The 21,003-nt window shown below is 45.6% G+C and overlaps 1 protein-coding gene across 10 annotated transcripts in view; it reads left to right on the forward strand.

Annotated features, from left to right (window-relative positions):
• Positions 1 to 21,003, forward strand: part of DAB2IP (DAB2 interacting protein) — a 1,276,993-nt gene that overhangs the window by 711,772 nt on the left and 544,218 nt on the right. For all 10 annotated transcript variants that reach the window (XM_069241673.1, XM_069241675.1, XM_069241667.1 and 7 more), the window contains exon 3: positions 10,878 to 10,996. In XM_069241673.1, coding sequence (XP_069097774.1) covers positions 10,878 to 10,996 — 119 coding nt within the window. The remainder of the gene's footprint in view (positions 1 to 10,877; positions 10,997 to 21,003) is intronic.

Here is a 21,003-nt window from a genome sequence, read left to right on the forward strand (position 1 = left end):
CTCCACACACTAAAAATATTCTTGTGTTTTTTTTTGCTTTACCTGCCAGGAAAACAGTGGTTCAGGCTTTAATTACTTCCAGGTTGGATTATGCTAATGTTCTCTACCTGGGCCTGCCAGATTACCTGATCAAAAGGCTTTGGCTAGTACAAATTGCTGCGGCCTAGTTTATTCTTAAACTTTCATTTAGAAGTTTGGTTTTGCCGTGTCTATATTCTCCCCACTGACTCCCACTCAAAAAGCAAATTCTGTTCAAGGTGCTCACCTGACCCACAGAGCTCTATATCATGAGAGCTGTCAATATCTTGATACCAGAGTGCACTTTTACTCTTTCAGGAGGGATCTATTCTCCTCACAGCTGGCCTTAGTAATGGCAGATGGTCACTTTTTCTCTTTTCTGGCTCCACTACCTGAAATAGACATCCTCTTGAGCTTCATCTAGAGGTGTCAGAGTGTATTTTAGAAAAAATAAAGTCTTGGCTCTTTGCTCTGGCTTAATTTTTTGTCATTTAGTAACAGCGCTGGGACACTCTTCAGAGCATATGTTGTGCTTTACTGTATACATCTCTGTTCATTCATTCTTTCATTCAACCTTTGCCATCATATTAAACTGAAGGACTTAATGTCAACCCATGCGTCTGTCAGTAAAGGGGTCCATAAGGCTCCATTCTTGTCCTGATGCTCTTCAACCTCTGTATGGAATCCTTTACACTGATAATCCAGCAAGCCAATCTCACATATATATCTGCGGATGGCACGTAGTGTTACCTAAAAATTACATCTCTTGGTGATGTGCTTCACTTAACTAACACTCTAAAAAATGTTCATCGGCTATTGAACAATCACTTAAATCTAAACCATCAGGTAATCTATTTCTCCTAATTTCTACCCTGGATAATGCTCTCCAAATTCAATTCTGCCTTGATGTACCCAATTGCACTCCCAAAATCATTGGCTGCACCACATCCCCTAGAATAACACTGGATAAAACCCTAAACATGCTTACCCATATCTACTCAATGGCTAAAAGTGCTGTATACTTACTCAGACTTCTAAAGAAGGTCAAAACTTTCATCCTCTGACTTCCAAAATGTCATACAAGCACTTGCAGCCTTCAGGCTTAGCAAAGGTACCCCGATTCTACCCGGCACACCAAAATCTCACCCTGCACCAATGAAGACCATGTGCAGTGCGTGTGCAAGGCTAGCCCCGGGATCCAGGTGCTTGTGACAGCATTGCTCTCTTATTGCGCACTTTCAACTGGGTCCCCATTGAAACCCATTGTATTTTCAAAGTGACCTGCATTGCTCACAAAGTGCTCCATCTTGGACCCCTAAATACCTGGCTTGCAAACTCCCCCTCTCCAGAGTCAGCCGCTCACTGTGTAGCTCTGACATGCTACTCCTTGAGCTGCCTAGATTCAAGAAAGAGATCTAACTTGCATTGATTCACCAGCAAAGCTGCAAGGATCTGAAGCTCACTGCCTCCACAAATTCGCAGAAAACACCCCAGTGTGTTTTTTTTCAAGTAGAGCATTAAATCGATTTTGTCTTAAAGATATCTGGTGAACTCACCATTCATTATCCATGAACCTCTCCAGGGTGTTTAACTGATTCTCTCTCATGCGTCCAACCTTTGTATATGTTCTCCCACCTTGTAATTATCTTTTATACAGTTCTCGCTGTAACCTGTTATTACCTTGTATCCTATAATGCTCTGATACCCTGGGTTGTGAACATGTTTTATAAATATCTCAAATGAATAAATAAATCAAGGACAGAATTGTGTTAGGAAGAAAAGATTTGAATCTGTGACATGCATCAGTACACACAGATCTCTTAAGTAGTATTTCATTCTTAAGATTTAAATTTCTTACATAAACTTTAGACTCTTGTAGATACCCTCCTTAACCCACTGTGAAGCTACTTCCAGTCACTATCATATAGCTTGAAGTGCTGTGACTTTAAAACTTGTTAGCTAGAACTTTATTTATTCAATCCACCTCAAACGTCATGATATACGCTTCAGATAGAGTTCAGTGAGCCCCAGCAAACTGGGAAGAGCATGAAAATGAGGGTAGCGCAGAGTTCACATGAACTAGTTCCTCCAGGCCTACATTTAAGAGAAGTTTCACACATTGTCTCGAACCTTAAGTAGACTATGTGCCTGATTTAAGGAACGACTACCAGCCCATCGTCTGTCAGGATGGCAGAAGACACTATGGGCCTGATTACAACCTTGGCGGAGGGGATTAATCCGTCCCAAATGTGATGGCTATGCCGTCCGCCATGTTACAAGTACCAAAGGATATAATCGAACATCTAATACGGTGGGCGGGATATCCGTCAGATTTGGGATGGAGTAATCCCCACCGCCAGGTCATAACCAAGCCCTATGTCCACCACACTGACAGAACTCCACCAACCATACTGAGTGATCACCACTGGCCTAGTGATCATGAATGTGACTGCAGAGGAGCTGTTGAACGCTACCTCTGTGAAGGCACTTTGGTCCATATTTAAGAAAAAGTGGCGCATCAGCAATGATGCTCCACTTTTCGTGCGCCTCCTACCAGCACCTAACGACACCATGGTTGTGCCTTATTTATAATATGATGCACCATGATGGTTGTTAGCACAATAGCATCAAAATTGTTGATGCTATTGTGGCGCTTTGGTACACTAGCGTCAACAATTTTGACGCTAGTGCAGCAAAGTGCAAGGAGGCCATAGGTCACTATGGGAGCATCATTTCAACGCCTGTTCTGAGCAGATGTTAAAATTGATGCCAAAAATGGTGCAGTGAAATCTTTTAAATTTCACTGCGCCATTTTTGTGGGCCTTCTAGTGTCGGAACGCCCCCCTTGCATACATTATGCCTCCCGCGGGCATAATTTGGCACAGGGGTTACAAAGAGGACGCAATGCATGCATTGCAGCACTTTGTAAATATTGGGCGGCAGAAAATTCACTTTAGCAATGCCTTAGCATAAAAAAAGTTACGCTATGGCAGCGCTAAGGTGGTGCTAGTGGCTATTAAATATGCCCCTTAAAGTTTAATGAGTGACTGCCATGTTTAGGACAGCTGCTCACCAACCTTTTTTTGTTTTTGAAAACAGCCTCAACGCAGTAGTTGAAAAAAAAAATTATTCCAAATGACTCTGATACCCTGGGAGTTTTCTTCCTAGGTGTGGTAGTCATTATTTTTTTAGGTATAGTGCCCAAGTATGATGGGCATTTAACCACGCCCACTGCATGCCCATCACTTTCACTCGTTCATGGGCTTGCCTTTCAAAAATCCTTTGTTATCATTGGTAAGTGCTTTACGTTTGTCCCTCCTTGGGGCGGGTTTATCGCCACCTTGCAGTCTGCTACTGTTACATGGATAATTGCACGATCGCCAGTACGTTGACTGCAAGCAAACTTCTTTTTTGTTTTGTGTCTCTCCTTTGCGCACTGGCTCATGGCGGCCATGGTGCTTTGACTCAGCTCGTTTATGGTAACTAATGTTTTACTTTTAATTTCCAATTTAAGTGGCAAGAAAAGTCCAATTAGGAATTTACAACGCTAATAGCTCTAACTCGAGCAAACGCGAGACCCATTGCATGGCAAATGCGGGTTTCTTTTTTGGACCACCAGTTTTTCCTGATGGTCCTATACAGAAAAAACGAACATCAGCCCATCTGCTTTAAATAGGCCCTTGATCAGTGGCAGCCCGTCCTGTAGGGCGAAGGGGCCACACACACCCACCTTTTGCCCCTCATGAAGAGTGTCTGTCAGACTGAACAAAGGCCAGCCTGACAGACACTCTCCATGTTCAGCTCAGGCAGCCAGGAGCAGACATGCGTGATTTGCGCAGACTCCTGGCTGCCTGAGCTGAACTTTAATGGGCTGAGGAGGTGACAGCTCCTATGGGCGTGACCTCCTCTGCTCAGCAAAGATGCCTCGAGGCCCTCTCCTGGGTGACGAGGAAAGCGTCACCAATTGACACTCTCCCTGGGCGCTTCAGGTTTAAGCCCTGAAGCCCAATGTCAATCAGTGACACTTTGTCACAGAGTAGGGTGGGGTCAGCAGTCTCACTGACCCCATCCCACTCTGTGACGAGGCTGGGTCCCAACCCTCCTGGGACCTGGAGGCTCAAGGTAAGTGTTTGTGTGTGTGTGTATGTGTGTGATGTTTTAAATTGAATGTTTGGTGCGCGCATGCATGTTTGAGTGTTATGAGTGGTGTTAATGGATGTGCGTGCGTGTGTGTGTGTGAAAAAATTAGTGTGTGCGATCTTTTAAAACTGATGTTTGGTGCGTGCGGGCATGTTTGAATGGTATGAATGTTAATGGATGTGCGTGCGTGTGGGCGTGTCTGTGTGTGAAAGAATGAGTGTGTGTATCCCACCCGCCCCCCTCCCTCCTAAAGCTGCCGGCCGCCACTGCCCTTGATGCAGATTTCTGATGGTGAACCTGTGCGGTTACTGCTGTCGGAAACCTCTCTGTCCACCCAATTCTTCGTAGAGCATAGTTTGGAAGACTAGATACTCCACCAGGTTTGTGACAGAGTACCCTTTCCACCACACTTTAATTCTGGCCCTCTATCAGGTGAACCACCCTTGATGCACGGCTCTGACTACATAAGTGAAGAATCCAGGCTGCAGTGAATACTGAAATGCTTGGACTGACTTCAGTAATCTTTGAAAGTTTTTTATATTAATGCATTCCCATTAGTTTCCCTGACACTGTCATAACAGAGGATGCTGTGAGATGCCACAGACAGATAATCCTCTGCTTCATGCTTCATTGGGCTCCTTGTCAATATTCAACTACAACAAGGGATCCCAAAGTTCACGTGATTAGATCCGTTGAAGCAATGTAGTGGATGAGTTATGGATGTGAAGATGCAGGAAGGTGATGATGGTTTATGGATAAGGTAATGTAGCTTGGCATCTCTTTGCTTCTAGACTTTAGAGTAGCCCTGCCGTGCTTATATTAGCATGAGTGGTAGCATCATAGCTTCTATTGCACGCATGTTGTCGATTGTTTTCGATTTAAATTGGCTTTGTAGATCACTTGCTATTGATATGAATAAAAGGCATTTCACAAGCAATGGTTTTTATTGTGCTGCTTAGAGAAAGATGAATTTTAATGTCCTCGTTAGTGTAGGACATTAGGATTCAAGGAAAAGGAAACAGCGCATTAAAGCTTTTTTTTTTCCTCATCATATCTGAAAGATGACAAACATGGCTGGCGGGATTCCTCGGTGTTTGTTGTGAGACAGTACAGGTGAAAAAGCATCTGTGCATACTTGATACAGTCAAGTGATGGGAAATGATATTCCCATATATTCCTGCAGATATGTCTACATTTGATTGAGTCTGCCTAGTGGTCACATGGCTATAAGAGGGTTTGAGCTCACATGGGTGAGAGGCGCTCTCTGGAGGTTCCTCAGTGGAGGGAATCAGAGTGTTAGGCTAGAGAGAGCACCCACTAGATGTGAGATGTGACTGAACTCCCACAATGCCCAGATAAAGTAACCTGCAAAGTTTAGCTATTTTAGGAATACCTAAATTGACACCCACAATGCATTTCTCCAAGTATCTAAAATATGGGCACCAACTAAACAATACAGCTAACAAATACGTAACTAACAAGGTACACACCTAGTCCATTAAAATGATTTAAAAAAATAAGGAAATGTCACAAAAATGAAAGAAATTAAATGTAGTGATGCAAAGCTATGAAGAAAACAAAAAGTATTAATAGGAGAGCATTCGGAAAAGATCTTTAATCTTATCCTAGAAGAAAGGCAAAAAACATGTCAGTGACTTCCGTGCACTGACTGGGACCTAAGCACTCTCCTGGCTGACTTGTGAGTTTGTGTTTTTGGATTATAGTTGGTATGTGGTCCTGCAGGCAGCTTTCTTCTCTTTGGATATTGAAGGTCTTCGGTGAAATGTGACATAACATGCTGCTGCATGGACCTACATAAGGTCGGATACATTGATTAACTTGTCCCCCAGTAATTGTAACCTTCTCCATAAAATTCAAAGTAGGACATTTCACTGGAATGAATTAAGCTGCCATGGTTGTGTCTTTTCATGGATACACTTGGTAGCTGTCCCTGATCTCCTAGATGGAAAGATACCATTTTTTAATGGAGGCACTGCTTTTGTAAGGAGAAGTCTTCAGATCTTTGGAACTAGCTTCTTCTCTGATAGTCCACTTTTTCCTGTTGAAGGGCAAGGGAGGTCCTACAATTCCGAGTTCAGATTCACAAGAGGAGCCCATTTCCAACAGGTTCAATGGAATTTTTCCATGCAGGAAACAGCAAAATCTGGTCACGCCCGCCGGATTCTGGTATTCTTTGGCACAACATTGGCAGCTCATAGAACAAGTGACCCGCAGGAGGCTTACATCTATAAACTGATAAAAAATGGCATCCGTGATACAGGAGGAAGAAGAGACGTGGAGTGACTTGTTCTTGTCAGAATATTGCCATCCCCGTCACTCCACAACAAGGAATGCAGACAGTATAGCTGGGACATCTTATATATCTGAATGAAACGTCTTCTCAAGAAACTAAAACTCAGAAGGGGCATGGACAACGGAGAGGAGAAGGGGAGAACAAGGGAGGGGGGGAGAAGATACTTGACATCAATCCATGAATCTAATATAAGCAACGATACATGTACATTATCCGTGAATGCTATCGCCAGTGACATAGAATCTCCAGCTTGGAGTACCAGACCCTATAAGTGGCCTACGTGTGGGACAAACAGACGGATGACCATAGAAGCCAGCGGTTCACATATATATGTAGTTTGATGGGCCTGTGTGGGACCTCTCTCCCAATTAGGTTAGTTACCCAATGCATGAGTTCAAACTGGGGGAAAGTGTCTCATATTTGTGAAAAGATGCCTATTTACTCTTGGATAATTTGGTATATTATTATATATTATCTTGCATAGTAGCCTTTCTCATATGCCTCCAATACAGAGTTTATCAATAGCTGTAGCTGTCACCAGCCATCTGCGAGTCTGACCCCAGGGCAGTATATCAATCGTGTCACTATGTACTGGCAGTCGCCTATATATCGGGGGATCCATTGGTCACTGTCTGTAGACCAGCTCTCCCAGAATATGGTCGATGTGGTGGGACATGGCGTGTGTAGAACAGGTCACACTTAGAATGGCAGCACTGCTAGCCTTCAAGATGAGGCAGAAATGCCCCTGTGTAATCTAACAAGTGACAAGCGAAGGCTATTCAATATCTTGAAGTAGAAAAACTTCACGCCTGCCTCCCTTAGGTATTTGAGAGGCGAGAAAAATAAAGCAGTCCTATCCTCTTCGGAGAAGTCGGTCAGCAATATGGGCTGGCAGAAGAGCTTGGAGACAGTCGAAGCTGAAGCTCTAGAGAGAAGTGTAGAAATTCTTAATATGCTTCCCTCATTGGTTGTCCTTTTCAATGTGTCCCTGGGCTTTCCAAGGAACCAGCCACACCTGTCATTTCCAATAACTAACAAGGGCTCTGGACCGCCCTTGAAACACGGGGCAGGTATGGTGCAGGTGGAGGGGAGGGGTTCACCTTAAAACTGCATGCATCATTTTTAAAGGTAGGTCAAACAGTGCACTTGTCAACAACTGCTTTCTCTTAAGACCTCCTTACCTTAAATAATCAATACTAGGGAGTCTGTCTCAGTCTCTGGAGAATTGGAAAACCGCCCATCAATGACCAATGACCTCAGGCAAAGGTCAGTGCCATGTAGTGAATGCTTACTTATACATTGTAGCCCAGCAGAAAACCCTGTTCTGTGATTAATAGTATTATTTTGCAGCATTAGGGGCTTTGCACAGCACTGTTTCTGTGCTAGTAAATACTTAATCTGAGACATCCTACGCTGAAGAGAAATGTATCATCAAACGTGCTTCATCCTACGTCAGCGTACAGCTGTTATACAGCGGTGCATCTGTCATATGAAAAGAGGTTGCCATCATTTAAATATTGGTGGTGCTCAAATATTTTGAAATACCGATCAAAATGGAAATCTAATTAGATTTGTGGAGCACCTTATGACCTGCATGACTAAATCCTCTGCTATGTAAATCTGCCTTTTTTCTGTGTCATCTCTCTGCTGATTGGATCTCTCTGTTACCCACTATAAACAGGCTCATACTTAAAATAATCAAAATACATGTAAACAAAAAAGGCATTGTTAGAGGAGTCAAATCAATAGAGCAATGGCCTGCTTGCTCTGTCTGCCAGGGGGCTGGTTATGATGACAGGTGGGCATTCTAATCGCCAGGGTATATTCTAAGTGGAGATAAGAGATGAATGGTCCAGCCTTTTACATATGTGTAGAGCAGAGGTCTTCAAACTGGGGGGCGGGCCCCCCTATGGGGGTCCCAAGTGATCCCAGGGGGGGCATCAGACACTGGCCAAAAGAAGCACTATACAGATAACAGGCCTTTCTTTTATTCAGAAGCATGTTATTGCATTTTAAAAAAGGTAACCGTACTTAACTGCAATGTTTAAATAGGTCTAGACATATTTAAACATTGTCATCTTTATAAAATAATTGTGAAAAAATTCTGAAGGGGGGCCCAAAGATTTTTATTTTTCAACTGGGGGGCACGGCATTAAAACGTTTGAGGACCACTGGTGTAGAGTGATGCGTATGCCCAGGACTTGCACAGCATGATGGAATTCTGCTCAATGCGATTGAGCATTTCTGGGTGTACGCATGGCTGCTCAATGTGCAAAGCAGTTCCTCGCTATGCCAGGAGGCTGCTCGCATGCCCGCACATGCTCCATATGATAGAGCAGAGTCCAGCATGCCTGAAAGATGCTCAGTGTTTTGGAGAGCGGCACATGATATCCAGAAGATCAGAGATACGGTTAGTCAATCTGTGTGCCAACACCATGCTCGATACACCTGCGTTCTACTCGATGTGCCAGGGTGTTGCTTCGTGTGCGAGGGGATCACTGTATGCAAGCAGAGCTTTATCACGTACACGTGACTTCATGTGGTCGCCGCTGGGACATGTTGTCGGCTACCGCTTGAAATGTAAGGGAGGTGCTAATTATGCCATGGTGCTGCTAAGAATGCTAGTAGATTGCTGAATATGCCAAAGCTTTGTTTACCAGGATGTTTTGCAATAACATAACAAAAGTTGGCATAGCATAACACATGTATTTGTAGTGAGCATCCACCCCTTGGGGCATCTTTGGCACTGAATAAGAGGTGTTTATTGTTATGCAACCTAATGGTCAGTGATCATCTCAATGTGCCAGGGATACTGCTGAATATGCCAGAGATGCTGCTCAACTTGCCAAGAAAGTTAGTTTAAAGAAATCTATGATATCTATGACACTAAACTTTCACAATAGGCTCTCCTGTATGCAAGAAAAAGCGTAATCTTCCTTGGTGTCACTAAATCATCCAAGTAGGGTTGTACTCAATATTTCACAAGCACATTATGCCAGTGGGACTGCTTAATAAGCTACAATACCATATATATATATATATATATATTGGTTCAGTACTTTGTTTCAACGGCCGTGCTCTACAGTTCCCACTGGTGTAATGTCTCCATTTCTTAGTTTAAGTAAAGCAGTAATGACATTTGGGAAGAAGTCCTATATAATGGAGTAACTTTCTTGCAGGCCGTATTCATTTCATGAGACATGTGTACCCCTGGCCCAGATGACTATCCGATGTTCTCATACTTAAAGGGACTTCATAACTGTGACCTGCCCTGTTAGAACATATATGTGCGATTCAAGGGATACCTACAATTAAGTTATCATAAATATTTACAAATTGCACAATCCATCACTTCAAACGCACATGTAAACCTCCTCCGCGGAATCAACAAAAAAGGAAAAACAATTCCAATCAAATGGAGCATTCCTGTTGATGTAAAGAATTAGAGAACAAGCAGCAGGAAGACGTTATCATAAATATAAGATAACTCAGTGAGTTAATTCTAACATTTAAAATATAGGTTTGAGAGACTCGGGATAGACTCAGTCTTCCATCCATCCATGATATAATGAGTACTAAATTAAATATGCATGTGATTTAGCATAGAAATGTAAACCACGGTCACGTGATTAATGATGTAGGCCATATTATTCGGAGTAAAACATATATCCCTATCGTAATTTATGAACGTGCGCTCATAAAGTGTGCAAACAAGATATTGTAGTAGTGTTTGCTTCTTAAATCTGTAAGTTATAGGGCCATGCTAATAGGTCATATTTTTGGCCGGGTCGAAACAGCCTTTCATCCTTCTGAGATAAAACGGGTGCCGTTGTATTCATTTGTTAATAATGCTTGTATTCACAAATGGTCCATGGAAAGTGGTTTGGATAAATGCGGTGTATAAATTACAAATTATTGTCACTTTTGTAACGCAATATCGATTCTGGTGTCCGCACATATGCCTTATAGCAATATACAGCTGCAAATACAATATTGAGGAAAAGCAAAATGAATATGTGTGTATATTCCCAGCACTGAGTTGCCACCTCAATAAACGGAGTGCCGGAGGGGGTAGAAGAGGGTGGGAGAGTACAAAGGGGTGCGTTCTGATAAACAAAAAGAATGAACTGGGAACGCTTCACCTCGGCGAGAGATGCAATATGCTAGCCTCATCTCCCAGACAGTATTTTTATTCGAGCTGATGGTTGCCAGGGCAACAGAGGCTTTGGGGAGTCTCCTGTCGACGCAGCGCGCTGGCCTGTGCGCGCCGAGCGCAGATGCTGGAGCAGTGCGCGCAACGCTGGTGGCAGCGGCGGACAGGGTAGCAGCGCAGCGCGGGGACCATGCGCCCAGAAGCCCCGGTGCCAGCACCCGCTAACCCGACCTTCCCCTCTGCCTTCCACAGGGCTTCCTCAGCCGCCGCCTCAAGGGCTCCATTAAGAGAACGAAGAGCCAACCCAAGCTGGACAGGAACAACAGCTTCCGACACATCCTCCCGGGCTTCAGGAGCGCCGACAATGACAGGTGAGCCCAGCCTGAGAGCTGCCTTTCTCTACATCCTGGAGCTGTGCATGGCGCCGCCTGTTTTATTCTGTGGCCTCTGGGCGCTCGGCAGCAGCCGGGGCATTGGGTGGCCCATAATATGCCCTGTGCGCGCTCGCAACCGGCGCGGACAGACCGCAGCCGCCCTGGGAAGCCAGATGTAGTGGTTTTGTCATTCAGGCTCAAGGGCCATCAATAAAGGCGGGATGAGCTCATTTAAAAGGCAGGGAAGCAGCGTTTTCCTTCCCAGAGCGGGCGCACTGAGCCCTGCGGGGTGGACGCATTTGATTACCATAGAATGAGAACATGCTCTTATCTGTTGTCTGTGAATTATTTGTGAGCCCGCCTCACGCCTGGTGCGCACAGGGTCCCCTTCCTCCAGACCCCAAAAGCCGTCTCTCTTCCCCTCAGCCTTGCTAGCCCACCTTCTGCCAGAGGCACCGAAGCCCGCCCACATTTCAAACCCTCTTTCGGATCCCATGAGCCCACCCTGTACACAAGTGACCCTCCAGACCGCTGAGTGCCAGATGTGCGCAAGTCCATTCTCTCTCTCTCAGACCCTAGCAGGCCACCCTGTACACAAGTGACCCTAAGCCCTAGACTGCAACCAGCCCACTCTCTGCCAGATGCACACAAGCCCACCTCTCAAGACCCCCACCCTCTCTCAGATTCTAGCAGCCCACCCTGTACTCAAGAGACTCCAATCCCGGGCTCTGAGATGCCACAGTGTGCCAGACATTAAAAAAGCCCTCTCTCTCGCTCTGTCAGACCCTAGCAGACCACCCTCTACTCGTGACCCCAAGCCATAGACTGCAACCAGCCCACCCTCTGCCAGATGTATACCAGCCCACCTCTCAACTCCTCTCTAAGTCAGACTGTCGTCGCCCATCTTGTACTCCAAGACCCCCAACACCAAACTTCGACCAGCCCACATTCCGCCAAATGTACACGAGCCCCCCTTCAATCTCAAGCAGTGCGCATTCTGGCAGATGTACAAAAGGGCTCCCCACTTTGAACCCCCCATCTTACAACCGCCGAAGACCCCTTTACTTTACAAGCTCCCGGCAGCCCCCTCTACAGACAACCACGAGCCACCTCTCAGAGCTCCACAAGCTTATGTGTTAGCATCGCACATCTCAACATCTAAATGCACCCTTTCCTCACACCACAAAAGTTCTCCGTCTCACAGATTTATGAACCTTCTACCACAAACCACCACCAATCTCTTCTGCCCAAGAACTCTAGTCTCTCGCCCGGTCCCTTACCAGACATTCTTTTGCGTAGACTCACACGCCTTCCTCTCCTCAGCTCCATCCCCTTCTCCACCAGACCCCAGCGGCCCAGCTGGGACACACATACTAAACCCTCCCTCTTTCTCGCGACATCACAACCCCTCCCCAACAACTCCCTCCAGCCTCTTCCCTGCTTAGAATCCTCCAGTTCAACCCAGAAAAGCTCTTCTCCCCTCCTGTAGCACCTTCTCTCAGATCACCACCACCCTGATATAAGAAGCTTCCAGGCTGTAGACCACCACAACCACCCCCAGCCATAAACATTCCTTGTTCTTTTAGATCCTCAGACAACTACTTCACCAACGCACTGAGATAGACCTGTTTACACCCCGCCCTTTCAAACCCACACCACAGACCTCAGACTCCTCCTGAGAATTCCTGCTCCAAGACCTGCTGTTCCTCACACCTTCAGGGGCTCGCCTACAAATGTTCACAAGCCATGCCATATTGAACATATAAACCCCTCTCCCTAGAATTCAGTGGACACTTTCACATGTACTATGTGCCTTAAATGTCCATACACACCTTCTCCTCCAGATCTCTGACAGTCACTCTTTACCCCAGATTTTGTAAGTCCTGTCACCCCGACCCTCAAGACCCCACCTCTCCCCAGTTCACACGACACACTTCCATTCCTCAAAATTCCAGAACTCACCGTCTCCCGACATGCACAAGAACATATCTCATTTATACCTCTACAATCCCACCTCCTCACTCACAGACCTCCATCTGTCAGTGGTGCAGTGTGAGCGAAACGCGGCTCTGGAAAATGTTTCCATACCAGCCCTATATAGCACCGGGAGGGCTGAGAGAATGATATATGAGTCTATAAGAAAATTGTGTCCATTCCCTTAGGGCTGTTTGCCAAGCTAGATAGCTGATGACCCCATTCACCCATCAAAGCAGTGCATTGGTCTTCGGCCAAGCAAGTGTTTTCCCCGGTGAGTCAAGACCTTCCAATTGCGCTCTTAAAATGTCTACATGATGCCACTTCCATAAGAACCATAAACCATCCACTTGACAGATTCCCCGTCCCCACTTCATCCATATCTTCACAAGCCCCCAACTCTACACCATCCTAGCTCTCCACTACAAAACCACCGTACCCACGTACCACTATTAGCATCCACCTATGAACTATGACCTGACCATGGATACAGTCTCTGGTTTTAATCCAGGCCTCCACAGACCACCCCTCAACAGATCTCCCGAAGGCACACTTTCCCCTAGACTTTTTCAATCAATTTCTCCCCGGAGGTCCATGAGCCAATGTTTCCTCAGACCTCCAGGATGCACCCTCTCGCCTGACCTTCACAGTTCACCCTCTCTGCCAGATACACTCTCTCCAAGACCTTCACAATTTACCCACTCTCCTGACCTTCATAATTCGTCCTCTCCCAAAGGGCCACAACCTTCGCTACTCCTCAGATCACCACAACGTCCCTCTCTCCATATCTTCACAAGCCACCCTGCCAACCAAGCCTACACAACCCACCCTCTTCCCAGGCCTACACACTCATCCTCTCCCCAGACTCCACACCTACCCTCTCCACAAACCTTTCTAAGCCACCGTTTCCTCAGACCTTCACAAACCACCCATTTTTACAGCATTCAGAAGCCACCACCTCCCTCACTTTCACGAGCCACCCTTTCAGCAACAGCTTCTCAAGCCACCCTTTTCAGTCTACCACCAGATGTCAACAACCAACCCTCTCACGTGACCTCCACAACCTGCCCTCTCTCCAGACCTCCAGAAGCCACCCTTTCCACAGACCTTCAGAAGCCTCCAGCTACCCTCACTCTGACCTCTAGTATCACCCCCTTGTACAGACAGCCACCCTCTACCCCATGTCCTCAGAACTCTCCTGTTCACACGCTGTCACCTTTCAAGACTTCCACATGCGCCCTCTCTTTCAGGTAGAGAATAATATTGGTGTTTCTGAATGCGCGCATCGAAGAACCCAAATGGCACATCAACATTCAACACCACACAGACACACATCCCAGCCACCCTATGGTGTCTTGTCCAGAATGCTGAACTTTCTTCCGTTAAATTAGTGGGATGTGCCTAAATGTGAATGCTGAAGCTTGGAATCAAAAGGCATTTTCTTATTTTGCTATGCATTCACCAATGATATGCAATATTTTAAATGCACAGTAATCTATGTGTGAGGAAGGAGTATCGCAAAGCTCAGCGCTCTGAAACGACCTTCGCCTCTAGGTGCTATCTCAGTAAACATAATTTTGCAGTTAGTGCTCGTGTTCATAATGTGTCTATGGGTGCATTATTAGAAACCGAGGCACTGAGACATGGAATGAGAAGGATTAGGGTCACAAAGAGCAATTTAGGCGCTAAACTCTCTCTCCTCCAACCATGTCAATTGTGTCTGGGTTCAGTGGAAAGGCTGAAGGAATTGACAGCTAACCCTGCATTAATTTGCCCATCAGAGGCTAAATGCATAGCCAGCATATATGTTGGTGTTTTTGGTGTTATGTTGCATCTCCCAGTAAGGGGGCCAAAATCAAAGTCAGATGTTCTTGAGCAAGTTGGGCTCCCTAAAATAGCTGAAAGCATTGCTTGCACGGTGGCTTGTGGCTACACAGTGCCTAATGACTCATCAGAAAATAATCACAGCCAGTTTGGGAGACTGCAACTGCCAAGGGCCTGCATGGGCCAAGAGGAATTTAGAAGGACTGGTTTACGGGCATTTGTCCCACTAGGCAAGGTGTTTTGGTGCATGGATGAATGCCCTCTAGGCACTGTTTTGGTGCATAGATATTTGTCCCACTAGGCAAGGTGTTTTGGTGCATGGATATTGGCCACCGTGTTCAGGGTGTTTTGGTGCAATGTTTGCCACACTAGGAAGTGTGTGTTTTGGTCCAAGAATGAATGCCCTCTAGGCACTGTGTTTTGGTGCATAGATATTTGTCCCACTAGGCAAGGTGTTTTGGTGCATGGATATTGGCCACCGTGTTCAGGGTGTTTTGGTGCAATGTTTGCCACACTAGGAAGTGTGTGTTTTGGTCCAAGAATGAATGCCCTCTAGGCACTGTGTTTTGGTGCATAGATATTTGTCCCACTAGGCAAGGTGTTTTGGTGCATGGATATTGGCCACCGTGTTCAGGGTGTTTTGATGAAATATTTGCCACACTAGGCACTGCGTGTTTTGGTGCAAGGATGAATGCCCTCTTGGCACTGTGTTTTGATGCACGGATATTTGCCATGCCAAGCAAGGTGTTTTGGTGCATGGATATTTGCCACATTGTTCAGGGTGTTTTGGTGCAATGTTTGCCACACTAGGAAGTGTGTGTTTTGGTCCAAGAATGAATGCCCTCTAGGCACTGTGTTTTGGTGCATAGATATTTGTCCCACTAGGCAAGGTGTTTTGGTGCATGGATATTGGCCACCGTGTTCAGGGTGTTTTGATGAAATATTTGCCACACTAGGCACTGCGTGTTTTGGTGCAAGGATGAATGCCCTCTTGGCACTGTGTTTTGATGCACGGATATTTGCCATGCCAAGCAAGGTGTTTTGGTGCATGGATATTTGCCACATTGTTCAGGGTGTTTTGGTGCAATGTTTGCCACACTAGGAAGTGTGTGTTTTGGTCCAAGAATGAATGCCCTCTAGGCACTGTGTTTTGGTGCATAGATATTTGCCACACTAGGCAAGGTGTTTTGGTGCATGGATATTTGCCAGTGTTCAGGGTGTTTTGGTGCAATATTTGCCACACTAGGCAGTGTGTGTTTTGGTGCAACAATGAATGCCCTCTAGGCATTATGTTTAGGTGCATGAATATTTGCCACGCTAGGCAAAGTGTTTTGGTGCAAGGATAATTGCTGCACTCTGCAAAGTGTTTTCGTGCAAGGATATTTGCCACGCTAGGCAAGGTGTTTTCGTGCAAGGATATTTGTCACTCTAGACAAGGTGTCTTTTGGTGCAAAGAAGATTTCCCCCCAGACAATTAGTTTTTGTGTATGGATATTGGCCACACTACACAGGGAGACTTTGGTGCAGGGATAACTGCCCTGTAGACAAGGTGTTTTGGTGCAAGGATATTTGGCACACCAAGGAAGGTGTTTTTGGTGCAAGGATGAATGCCTTCTAGCGGCCACCTAGTGTACATGATGCTAGCGCCCCCATGTCCTGCCATTCCTTGAACCCAGCTAGAAGACTGGGTTAGCTGGTGAAAATCATGCCCTGATGAGACTGCATGTGCAGGAAGTCGTTTTCATTCTGTGGATACTGACGCTGCCACATGACACCAGACATTCGTGATGCTGATTATATTGTCGGTTCTGTTTCCTTCTCTTGAGTTTGAAGACATGGACCTATTGACCAACCAACCTGTTTGACTCAAGTCTTCCAGGTGCATTTCCTTTTGGAGGAAGGGCTGGGTGGCACAAACAGATCCATTCACTTTACCATACAGCTTTGGTATGTGTGTGTGTGTGTGTGTGTATATGTATATATATATAAAAAAATTGAAGCTACTGTAAGAAGTTGCAGTCATTCTTGGATGCCAGAAGTACATGGCACAGTGTGCTCTGAAGCTTGTTGGCACTGCCTCAAAGCTTGCGATGCAGGCGCCAGCTCATTAATACAGAAAGCGGGTTCAAAGTTGGCACAGTGTTCTGCTTCGGTTCTTCCCTACCCCTGCAATGCAGGTCCCATTTATCTTCTAGTGCTTGGAAAAGTACCACGCACCAGTATTATTAATGTCCTTCCCACTGGGGCCTAGTGCTCCGGAGAGGCTTCGGCTTTTGTGCGATGCCACTGACTTTCACAACTACTCTACGGGGTGGCGCGGGTATACCTACGCCGTGAGGAGGTGGGCAGCCGCTTGGCAGAGGAGAATGTCACCTTGGTACATAAACATATGTGGGTTTTCAGTCTGATCCTGGGGAAATAGAGATAGCTCACCTAGAGTAAGATGGCCGGGTTAATAGGTGACTGTCCCAGGCCCCCCAAGGGGCTGTTTAACCAATTTTGTAACTAACATCTTGGGGTGCACATGCGAGGAAATGAATGATTGTGGGAGAATATGCTGTGTTGTAATGAAACTATAGACACAATGTGTGTATAGAGTCAGTTCTTAAGTCAGTGTTTAGAGTCAGTTCTGACCTGAGTGCAGGTTTGGAAGTTGACAGGTCCATGGTCTAGAAAATCCACAGAAACAGGTCCTGTCCCTCAAGCATGGAGAACTTTAAGAAGATAGGATGCAAAGCTCTCCACGGGGTATGTTCTGCAAAGAAACTGTAATGCACGTAACAATTCCCAAGATATTGTTCTTTAGTATTGTATGCGACTAAAAATCTTTATTGCTTGTATAGTGAAAGTGGAGGCCAGGCAATAGCGACAGGAAGTAATCTAAAAATTGTACTATTTATCCTTGATCTTCAAGGCGCTGGTTGGCAGAGATTTGCTCTCTGGACCCACATTTAGGCGAGCTGCATCCCTGTTTAAAGTTCTTTGCTCTTGTTATTCCTGTGACAGGGTTTGAAGTTTACCTCTAAATCACTAGGAATCAGCAAAGACAGACCTCTCAATCTCATCCCTCTAAAGACAAGAACACAATACAGACAATTTCTATGCCGGTGTATGCACGAGTGTGTGCACGTTTCACCCCACTCTCTCCTGTCCTTGACAGTTCTGAAGTATGGACTCTTTTAAGATCAACAACCAGATCTTTTTGCGTTTCATCATTATTTTATGTTATTTTTATCCAGTGCTTAATTTGTGCTTGTTGTTCCCGGGGCTGAGCACCAGCCCTTATTTTTGAGGGCCGGGGCTTTTTCTTCTGCCTCAAGCATTTGCTGCGAGCGAAAGACACATAAGGGAAAGACGGAGGAAGGGAAAAACGAAAAGGCGTCACAGAGGGAGAAAACAGAAAGCTGCAAGAGTGAGCGGAATGGGCAGGGAGTGGCTGTAAATTGATTAAAGAGGCCCGAGATGGCTTCCAGATTACGCTGCCTCAGTATTCCGTGCTCGCACATTTAATTGCAGCGGCCACGTGTTTAGGAGAAGGGCTTTGGGCACCGGCACCATTTTATGTACAAATTAAGCACTGTTTTTATCAACACCGGTGCGCACTTGGGGACCATGCATTGCAGTTGTTATTGTAACTACCAGGGCTGTGTGTTGTGTTTCTGCCTCATCCGGTTTTCAGGGCAGGCATGTCTGATAAAAAACTACTCAGGTCGAAGATTGGTGAAAGTGGGTATACGTCTCCGTTGCAGCATCCTTCTAATGGTGCACCGTTGGCTGCCTGGCAGGGCCGGAGACAGCTCGCCTGGAAGACGTGGGGTCGTCTTTAATATTAATGGAGCCCGAGTGATGTGTGGTCGGCGCTGGACAAAGGAGCTCGCTCGCCGAGGTTGCAGCCGCGAGATATTTCATTTTGTCCGGGCTTATTAAGGAGGGATCATGAATTGTTAATGACCGAACATAATGGCATTGCAATGCTGGCAAGCCCTGGACAGGTTTCCTGACAAGCAAGGGGGAGGCTTTTATGTGGAAATATGTCCCTATTCATGGCATCTCTGCGGTCCTTTCACGAGGAGGCTTTGGGGGACTTCAGAGGCATTGTCACCAACCTGAGGAATCAAAAGGCGAGGAAATGTTAGCATGAGCGGAGCACAATGTATGGAAACTCGCATTATCGAGCAACAGTGTGGGGCAACCATATAGGGCGATGGTGGCATATGGTAATCAAGTGCTTGGGTAACAGCGCAGATCATAAAACAGTCCTACCCGTGTTCGTTAGTAATGTTTAGGTTGCAGTCATGTTGCATCCGCAGCCTTTAAACACCAGTGCATTTCTACGTCTTCATATGAGAACTAAAGCTCGGGGTGGGGTGATTTGCCCAAGATCACACACTAGGGAGAAGACACGATTACAATGGTGGTCCCTTGGTGTCATCTCCGGACATGCAGAGACCAGAACACTGCTTACAGGCATCAGCAGAAATGATGTCTGGTCCAGGGGTAATTGTTACTGGGATCCTAGAACTCTAAGCATCCCCAGACCTTCTCACTAGGCAAATAGGTACAGAAGCTAAACTAGACCATGATCTAATCTCTATCAGAGCGCAAACATGGATTTAAATCCTCTATCCAACACTTCCAAAATATTGAGATTAGCTCCTTCAGATGCCATCACAAGAAGAAGGCCAACTGGATGCAAAAAGTCCAACCCCGCCTTAAAAAGTTCAGTCTGGCTCAAATTATCAGCCATGGCCTCTCTTCATGAGGCAAAAATCTCTAAATGACTTGTTTCTACCATATTGGGTCTCGTCAGTCGGGTGAATCATGAGTCTCTGGGCACAGTGAGAAAGGGGTCAGTAGCACATCTAGGTCTGTTACATACATACAGAGGCTTTAAGGGAAACAAGCTCACCTGACATGCTGGGCTAATTCTTCTAAATAACTACGCGCACCCTGGCCAATCATTTTCCATTATTTGTAGATCATTTATTTGCATTGGGTCAATCAGTTTTTATGAAAGAAAAGACAAGCCAACCAATTATGCCTACTTCTGAATTCCAGGTGATTTCAAAGCATTGGCTCAAACATTTTTATTCCATTCTTTGTTTTCCAGTGAGAATTCCACTTGACCAGATAGTACTATTCGTTAGATCAGTTTGATCTCACAACTAGACTTGGCGGAGATCTACTAGACCAGGATGAAGTTTCCGATTGGACAAGACTGAGAACTCGACTTAAACAGGCTGAGATGTCCCCCTAAGCAAGCTGAGTTTTTCATAAGACCAGTCCTCGAGCAGAACAGTCTAAAATCCTACTGAAGCAGAAGGAGGTCGTCACTAGACCAGGTGAGATCTATTTTAACCAAGATGAGATTATCACTGGAGAAAGCTGAGGTATCTGCCAGATCAGTCTGAGATCACTAATAGATCCCTAGAACAGAGGGGAAATCAATCATCAGACAAACTAAGATCTCCTCTAGACAAGGCTGAAATTCCCATTAGGCAAGGCTGAGTTACTCAGTCGGCCACTATGAATTTTCCCAACCAACAGAGTGATCTCCATTTTAGTAGATGCAATTTTAAATACATCATGCTGGAATCACAGCTTAGACTATACTCAGATCTTCACTAGACCAAGCTGAGATTTCACGCCTTTCTAGCCCACTCATTGGCGCCTACAGCGATCTCTGAAATAGCAAGACAGTGCTTATCACTAGACTAAGACTGAGATCTCTACTAGACCAGGTAGCGATCTCCACAAGCCGTGGCTGTGATCTCTACAGTAAAAGATGAAGATGTCCACTAAAAGTATGCCCAGATTTTTACGAAATATTGTTCACATTTCATCTAGACCACCATTAAGTCTCCTAGAGAACAAGTAGAGATGTTTACCAGGTGCATGCCCTTCATTTAAACCAGGCCGAGATCAGCACTATATCAACACGTCAGGGTCTCTTAGACCCACATCAGCTTCCCCACTCCGTTTCTTCTCCATTTCCTTTGAGATGTTTTCTAGACAAGAGCATAGAGGTCTCCAAAAGGAATATTGAGATTTTTGATAAACCCACAGTGCAGTCTCAGATGAACCCTGACTAAATTCATGATGAAATCTGCAAAAGATTAGCACAGAGTTTTCAGCTCCATTCTTGCAGTGCTTGTGAGCTCTGCTAGACTTGAATGGACTCCAGACTCATGCTGGGATATTGGTAA

This window comes from Pleurodeles waltl, chromosome 6 (assembly GCF_031143425.1).
Source record: "Pleurodeles waltl isolate 20211129_DDA chromosome 6, aPleWal1.hap1.20221129, whole genome shotgun sequence".
Classification (NCBI taxonomy): Eukaryota; Metazoa; Chordata; class Amphibia; order Caudata; family Salamandridae; genus Pleurodeles; species Pleurodeles waltl.